Source organism: Xiphias gladius, chromosome 16 (assembly GCF_016859285.1).
Source record: "Xiphias gladius isolate SHS-SW01 ecotype Sanya breed wild chromosome 16, ASM1685928v1, whole genome shotgun sequence".
Lineage (NCBI taxonomy): Eukaryota > Metazoa > Chordata > Actinopteri > Istiophoriformes > Xiphiidae > Xiphias > Xiphias gladius.
The window spans coordinates 13,063,404-13,072,367 of NC_053415.1; the positions used below are offsets into that span (position 1 = coordinate 13,063,404).

General features: G+C 40.1%; 1 protein-coding gene across 2 annotated transcripts in view; it reads left to right on the forward strand.

Annotated features, from left to right (window-relative positions):
• Positions 1-8,964, forward strand: part of galnt13 (UDP-N-acetyl-alpha-D-galactosamine:polypeptide N-acetylgalactosaminyltransferase 13) — a 35,255-nt gene extending 26,291 nt beyond the window's left edge. For both annotated transcript variants that reach the window (XM_040147565.1, XM_040147566.1), the window contains exon 12: positions 7,183-8,964. In XM_040147565.1, coding sequence (XP_040003499.1) covers positions 7,183-7,323 — 141 coding nt within the window. In that variant the 3' untranslated portion in view covers positions 7,324-8,964. The remainder of the gene's footprint in view (positions 1-7,182) is intronic.

An 8,964-nucleotide genomic window follows, 5' to 3' on the forward strand; every position in this document is an offset into this window, starting at 1 on the left:
AGTAAACCAACTGTCAGAGCTAAAAGTAAAGCTATCATTATATCTTAGAAATCAAAACAAAACAATTAGTAAATCTATGATGGACAGGGATGAAAAACAAATTACCTAATCCTAATGTATTTTCATGTTGTGTTGTTCAGTATAGACCCTTCAGCCTCTAAGACACACTCACATAAGACACTGAATTTATAAAATATACAGTTGTGAGTCACAGATTATTCATTTGTGGTATTGTAGCCCCAGAATGTATACGAAAATTAGATAAATGACCATGCCAAAAACTGCATATTAAACACCAGAGTTCCATTCTACTTCATATTCCTGTTTATGCAATCTATAATAGTCTTATCATTTCAATATTCAATCAAATGCAGAAACAGATGTTGTAAGCTCTTAAAGGGAAAACAGAAAGAGGTTTTGAATGTCATAGGAGAACTCCTCAAGCCCCGCTGATTCAGAACTCAAAGTACATTATGGATTATACATATCAAAAGGCATCTTTTATATTAACAATTCATGCATTTTTTTTAACCACTGGGATTGGGGTAGAAAAGCCTGCAGTGAATACAGTGTTATCCCTCAGTCATTGAGATGTCCTATCGCTGACTTGTGGATATGACAAGAGGAGGAAGCCCGGAGGCCTTCCCGTCAAGCATTGAACAAACCCTAGGAGAAAAACTTTCATTACACTTTGTTCTCTGGGTGCATTCTTAATATGAAGAAAATTTGAATAATTCATAAACTAAGAGGACTGGTCTCTGTTGTATACAGCAGTGGGGTTTCACCGCTGTCAGTGGTTAAAGTTATTTTTAGCCCAGGTGACAGTCAGGGGCTGAATCCTGGAAGACTACAGTACCATTAACATTTCATCTGGTCATCAGTTGCACTCTCACAGGAATACCTGACTTTTCCATATTCCTTTTATATTCATTCAAAACCGTATCAGATGGCCTTACCTTTCTTTTCACCTGCTCCGCTGTGTTTCAGCCAGAAATAAGCTGTTTTCAATCACACATGAATATACCAGTTACATACATTAGGGCAGTCAAAATAATTCTGCTAATCATCCAGCTGTACTTTTCACTGGGGTTTACATATGAGGTTTTGTGTTAGTGTAGTAGAAACTGTAGTTTCATTGCTGTAGTTTTCCAACTGAGAGTTATCAGGTGGTCTTATCCAAGAAGATAGCTCAACTTCCAAAATGTAAGTAAGCTAAATTTCTTCATTTTTTCAAGCCTTGAATATATAAACTGAGCGTTATCTAATGTACCTGGTGGATATATGCGTAGGAAATTGCAATCACGTAAAAGAAAAGGTTGAATTTCCGCACACTGTCAGCACTGAATTTATTAGAGACATAACGTTTGAGTCATCTTCGTCAGGCATCACAATGTGAAAGAACATCTTTATGAAATGGATGGTATATATGAGTAAAAGTAAAGGAAAAAAAAACTTACAGAGTTGGTTGTGTGAGGATTAAAATACTGTGCATTACAGTGTAACACCATATCCATTGAATTTGGGTTTAATGACATTGAACAACGGCTTTTGGCTGATGTGAGGCATCCGTGTTTGTTTGGTTTTCAGGCACTTCAGTTTCAGTCAATGCCAAGTCGGACACTTCGGGGCTTTCAAACAAAGTTGGAAGTCGGATACTCATCACTTTTGATATCCAAAAAAAACAACCCCACAGGCTGTATCAATCAATCAAAAAGAGGAGCCAAATCACAAAACACCTTATCCGAAAGTCATATGCTTGAGAAAATAACAGCTTCAGTTTGATCAATTTTGATTTGATAACAACAATACAACTGTACAAAAATAAAAAACAATTAATTTAATATTTAAAAGATTAGATGGGTGATATCAACAAAAAAAAAGGTTCAGAGACGAGATAGTGGAGGCAGATCAGACAATAACCAATGGCCAGTGATAAAAAATTTGCTTTGCATTTCCGATCTAATCTTTTATAGTATACAAATATCAATTTATTTTTACTGTTTTCGTTTGTATTGTACAGATTTTGGATAATATTGTTTGTCTCACTTCAAGGATGTTTTTATCAATTACCGATGTGGTAATTGTCTCATGTTTTAAAATCTGATTCCCCTTTTCGTTTGGTTGTTCCGTCCTGTGGCTTTAGCATAAAGATGTTGTGGTTTCACATTGTGAATTCAGTGCCTAACAAGGGCCCATGATCAAAACGTTGTGTCTAATAAATTACTGACAGTGTGCAGGAATTCAACCTTTTCTTTTATGATTGGTATCGCACCAGAGTTGTCAAATTCTTTTGTATACATTAATTGTAATAAGTGTCACTGAAGAATCACCCCTTATTAACCTGGAAAAGTTGGCTCTGAAGACCAGATGGACTGATTTTAAGAAAAACTGACGACTCTCAGATTTTACCCTCACTACCATGTGTCCCTCTCACTCCTGGCTCGCTGCAGAAGCACACCTTCCTCCACATCATCACCCAATCATGTCTGACCATCAGCCATCTGGAGGATGGCACCTACGGCCCCACAGTGGAGTACTGTAACAATAGTCCCGTGCAGGCCTGGATCCTCCACAACTACACTCATCTGGAGGTTGCTAGACACCTCTACTTCAGCCCCACTGATTATTTTCTCTAAGCTCCCGTCCGCTCTGGGGGGGCTGTAAGTCCTGATGTGAGCAGGTCAGTACAATTTAGGCTTACAGTAGAAGCTAGTGGTCATTTTCGCAGCTCTGTAGTGATTAGTGTAGTTTAGCATTGTTAGAACTGGAAGTAGATTAGTTTGACCTGTTTGGGCTTTAATAGGCACCTTTGTAGTTGATTGTGGCTGAGTATTTTTTATGTTCTTGTTTTTGTCAGTGACAACAGATGAAGGCAGAGCTTGTTGTTATGATGTTGATCTTTCATATTAGTCAGAATGTGCATGCAGATTGTTTTAGGAAGCATTAAGAAGCTTTTACCGGTGACCTTTCAGGGAGAAGGCATGAAGACAAGGGCCGAAGCACATCAAGCAATGACAGATGTCCCATCAAGATGGTTCTGTGTATAAGATGCTACCTGCAAGACCTTTATTCAGTCTTCATGCTAAATTAGATCTCATTTGACATTTATTTTCCAACATAAATATTTTATTTAGATGGGAAGATTCACTGGCAGTCCCTTTGACTGCCAGCGCTTGGTGAATGATGCCTGAGATGGAGGAGGACATGTTTATTTTTAGCAGATTATCCACATGCAGGGCTGATTGAAATGGGCCTGCCATTGTTTACAAGTTCTTTTGAAGTGATCCTTCATTGTGAACCCACCTTTCATGGCTCTGGCCACTCAGGCCTCTCTCCTATTGGCCTGAAGCAGCTGTGTACACTTTTCCATGTACATATTGTAAAACCAATGAATCCCAATTATCAGTGCTTTTCACCGTTTGCCTGCTTATTAACATACTTTTGTAAGGAATGTTTTTTGGCTCAGCATTTCTTTCCGTTTCAGGGTTGTTATTTTTTTGTCTTTTCCAGTTGCAGTGCCCGCCCGTCATTTTCTCTTCAGTCATTTCTGTTCTGCTGAGTTATGTGGACTTTGCAAATCAGAGACCTGTACTGTTATATCTCTCAAAAAGCTAAAGAGCAATGTCAATGCAGCATGCCACAGTGTTTATGTCCAAGCAGAGTAAATTGGGTGAGGAGCTCCAAGGAGTTGCTGGTGTGTGTCAGAGCTGCGGCAGTAAAGTGACCTGCTGTTAGATGGCCTGATTTGCTGTTCGCACTCAGAGGTCCTCGTGGCATAGCCAGCACAAGAGGAGAGCTTGTACAGAAGAGCTAGGCAGTATTAGACTACATGAGACTGTTGCCTGACTCTGCCTTGAGACAAGAGGAATTTGCTGTTTTTGTTATTTCCCACAAAAAATCAGCTCAACCCTCGAGATTTTCTTCCACAGTCAGCGCAAGATCACAACAAACAGGAACTCCTGTGCCTTTCAGCAAGTCCAGTGCGCTGCCTGGTGACAAAGAGGATAATATACCTCAATCGGGGCTCATGGTTAGAAGCCGTCCTCATTTAATTAGCCAGTCTCAGCTGTGCACACACTCAGCAACTAGCTCCGGAGACGCTGGTTGGTTTGCTGTGAAGCTGGGATGGGAGGTTTCTCTGCCCCAAAGGAGGCGTGAAATAATTATGAGCAAAGGACAGGACCTCCACATTTCTACTATTTTCATTAAATGTGGATCATTTTTTCAACCTCTCCCCCCAATCTTTTATCATCTCTGCCAGTAGAGTAGGTTCGGGTCTTTGAATCAAAGAAAAAATACTATTCTCAATGTTGCCCAAGCCAGGTTCAGGTTCTGATATATAGATTAGATCTACCTTCAGCTCTACATAGAAGCTTTACAGAGAAGCATTTGTTGGATTCACAGCTTGTTATTTGCACACTATACAAAAAAAAAAAAGAACATATATGATTTTCTCTACTTATCCTTAAAACTGTAGTCTGAACTCTACCACTGTCTAAGTTGTAACTGTTTTTTTTTTTTTTTTTTTTTTTTTAAATGAAGAAAAGAAAAAAATGTCTCAAGTGTAGAGCCACCTTATTGTTCTTCTCTTTAGTTTTTTGGCAGGTGTGTAAGGTCGAATGCCACCTGCTCTCTTTTGTTCCTGATCTGTTTGAACAAATGTGCTCTGTAGGGCAGTCTGTTATGTGTACATCAGGAAAGATTTTGTGTGTGTGTGTGTGTGTGTGTGTGTGTGTGTGTGTGTGTGTGTGTGTCTGCGTTCGAGTGCACTTCTTTGTATCCAGGCAGAGAATGTCAGGCCCTTGTGTTTTATAGCTTAAGGTCAAACATGACCTGAGCGTCTCTGTGTGCTCATTAGTCTGAATATCCTTTGTCAACACAAGCAAAGCACAATCTTGTTTTAATGAAGAATGATTTCTCAGCCACACGATAAAATAATCATGCCAACGCAGATGTCATAATGCCACATGCAGAGTGTGGTTTGTAGTTGTTCTCATGTATTTTCTTTCATGTTTGCCCCATTGTTTAGTTTGACAATGACTCGCAGATAACGTGATTCAAACTGGTGATAACAGAGGTTCTCTCATTTTGTGACGAGTTACCATGCACGTTGCAAGTTTTCTTTCAAAAACCCTTACATTTACATGCATTATAAAACCGTATAGTGTCTCAGTACGGTAGCACCTAACATATTTCTCTGGAGCTCTTGCGGCAGATAGCCACAGATTTCTGTTTTACGTGCTCAGGTGGTGCTTGAGTTTAGCTCATCTCCAGTCTGGACGTTTTAAAAGCACTTGTTCTGTCTTCTGGCTTTTCAGGTTTATGTGATAGAACAGTACACAGACAGAACTGACGGATGAGAGGTGACAGTGTTTGAGGTGGAGCAATTTGAGCTCATATTGTCATGAGGACATGGTTCACTACTGCAGAGAAAACTCCAAAAATAACAGGAATGTTTGAGGTCAGAACTGTTTAACTCTAAATCCACCGTTAAAAATTAAAAAGTTACCCCCATGATCTGACAGAGCTAAGCTCTTATTTATTAATTATTGATCATATTGCTGAAACAATTAGAGGATGAGTTGATGTGTCAGTCAACTGAAAATGAATCATGAGGAGAGCCTATGTATTGGCCAGTCATAGTCACCTGAGCTGAGCCAGAAGGATCCTTGCATGTCTCATCTTGTGTTCAATATTAGTATATGATGGCATATGTGGCCTACGATGTGTGCCATAGTGTCTCTGCTCTTATATTCTCGACGTTAGCATCATCAAAACACTCCCACAATATGAAAGTCGCTCCATTTTTGGAACCAAGCCGGTGGATCCAGTAGCAGCGTTACTTCTATAGCCGTGTGTGTTTGTGTCCATGTGTGTCGCTGCTGTGCATAGTCATGACGTAAATATGTCCATGTGCCACAATAATGTCCAAATGATGGTATGATAAATATTTATCATGTTAAGACAGACACTGGTATAAATATAGCAGCCTTAACTCAAAGGAATGTATGTATTTTTTGTGGATGTATTTCCAGTTAATAAGCTGAACTGTGAATTTAACAAGAGTGCAATGTTGCCTTACATCCTCTTTTTGTTACAAAATGAACACATTTTTTAAAATTTTCCAGGAAAACCAGGAAAAGTTAGTAGCTATTAAGTCATTTATATCGTAAGCTGGTAAACTTTATTGATTGACTGTCATTATCTTTTAGCCTTTCATTGTGGTGGAATGAGAATTGTACATTGTAATTTGAAACACAGGAGGAAGTATCCAGCCATAATTTCTGTGTTAAATCCTCTTCATCTAGGCCTAAAACAGTATCTCCCTGTCCAATATTTACTGGCATTCTATCCCCTTTTGAGAAAATGTTCCTTTACTCTGGCTTGACTTTCTTCATTAACCACTCCTTCACTTTGTCTCTCAACCATTTCATGGGCAGGGAACATCAAATCTGTTTGCAAACCAAAACACTGAGCTGAAAGTTACTGAAGATGCAAAAACGTGCAGACTGGGGTTGTTTGTTAGTGGTATTGACAGCTGTAAGCATACACAATAGGTGTTGGTTTCAGTCCCACTGAAGCAGAGAAATGTTCGCTCTATATTTTTATTTATTTTTTTTTATTTTTTTTTTTTTTGATGCTTCTTATGCTTAAGAGTCATTCACAAAGAAATCCTTCCTATAAAGTGGCAATGACAACAGTATCTCCTCCAATGGGAGCCTCACTTCTCCAAGCTGCCTGACTGTATGCTGTGTTACATAAGGGGCAGGCCTCTTTCTTAACTAGAACATCCTGCTCTCTTGATGTACCTATTGTTTTTTCTTGCTCCAGCTACGGTTACTGAGTGTAACAAGCTCAGGCTGTTTACTGGGTCGAACGGTATTTTTGTGAAATGTGGGAGATCGGTAGTTGGAGAGTGTCTGTGAAGATTAATCTTAGTCATCCAGGTGGATTCAGCTTTGTCCAGACAAGAGGTTGAAGTACAGTCCATGAGGCAGGTACAAGAAAATTATAACTGAAAAATAACAATCAAAATGAGGGCACTTTATACATTGATTCAGGCTGATTTTACAGCAAAGCAAGGGAGAAATTGTATTTAACTTGTATTTGTGTCGTGTGTACATTCATGTGTACCTCTTTACATCTGTGTAATTGCCTCTGTCTTCGTCCGTCTCTCTCCAGCGACTCACCCTATTGCATGTGAACAGCAACCAGTGTTTGGACATGCCGTCTGAGGAGGACAAGATGGTCCCCACCCTGAGAGATTGCAGCGGCAGCCGCTCTCAGCAGTGGCTGCTGCGTAACATGACCCTTAGCGTCTGATCCCTGACCTCACTGCCCCCCATCACAACCCCCAGCCCCACCGCCAGTCTGTCCTCATCCTAACCAGTCCTGGCTCTCCACATCCTCACCAGGTGGCTCTTACCACACACATCATATGCCTCTTCCTGTAACAGCCTGGCCAGCGAGTATGAAAGATCCAGGCAGCAGCTGCTTATCTTCCATTATGGAGGCGTCTCCTCTTACCACTTCACCACAGGTTTGAGAGAAGCTGCACCTGCCATTCCGGCGACATGATGAGCTGTAGCTTTGGGGACCTTGTCGAATCCAAGCAGGGAGGACAATGTGTAAGGTCTGTGCAAGGAAAACACTATCATCAAATCTCTCACACTGTGTTGGACAGCTGCTAGCCATGCATCCACTGAGCTGCTCAGACTGCTGCTTAGCTGCTGGACAAAAATTTTAACGAAGAGCATCTATAACAAGAATATTGTTAGACACGTCTCTGCGGTGGTGTGCACTGTAAATGACCTTCCTTGTGCGGTGTACATGCAGTGCATTTGTGTCTACAGTAGATACAATCATAAAACAAGACTGTTGTTATGGCTGCTGCTCATCTTCTTTCCATATCAGTGTCTGAGTTACATTGAAATAATGGGAAAGTGATGTTGTTAATAGAGCCCGACCAGTACTGGATATGTCAGGCCGATATCAATGTTGGTTATTGAGAACCACATATCAGCTGATTCTTGTTTTCAAAGTTGTACTGCAATTTGAATTCTCATCACTTTTGGTGTTCACAATGATACTGAAGCTATTGTGCAATTTATTCATTTTTCAAAAGAGAATGAGCATATTTCTAGAAATGATGTCTAAGCCTCAATTCACTGGGTGGGCGTTTCCCATGTCATTGACTGACATCTGAGGGTCAATGGCACAAGGCTGTCAACTTCTGTGGTGTGTTACTTATTGAAGAACGTTGTAGCCCTGTATAACCTACTACCATAATGTAGCATTAGCTAGCACCTGTTAGCAATTTAAGACGTCTGTCTCTTTTATATCATTCAACATTTGGGAGGACCCATTGTTGAAGGTGGAATATTAAGTTTGTATTCCACTAAGAAAGTGAAAGTTAGCAAGCTAGCTTTCAGATGGAAAGCTAGTTAGCTTAGCTTGCTAATGTTCGTACTGATTCCCACTAGATGTTACTTTTTGTACATGTTATTTGAATACTTGCTTAGTCATCGGGAGCTCCCACACGGGAGGAGGTTTGGCTGCATTAGCTGTATTTCTTTCATGGGGCCAGTTGTGGTGACGGTAATTGACCATGGTGTCAAAACTCACAACGATGAACCATGACTCGGACTAATGAATGGGGTAATGTGGTGTGTGCTGAAATCACAGTGAAAAAAAAGCAATGGGTAACAGTTTTGGTCCTCCAGCTGGTTGACTCCCATACAAATAGTGCACCAATCAAATTTCCCATTCTAGCCTTGTCTTCGGTACCAAAAATTCATGTCCCTGGAGAACATTAATGGGGGGGTGCTATCGAAGCAGGCAAATAAATATAAATTCAATTTCTTCTTTTTGGTAATTACAGTTTTGACCAAATAACTGCAGAAGTCACAACAAACAGTAATGATATGCTGTATATTCTGATTTCTTGGCAAAACTGAATTCTCA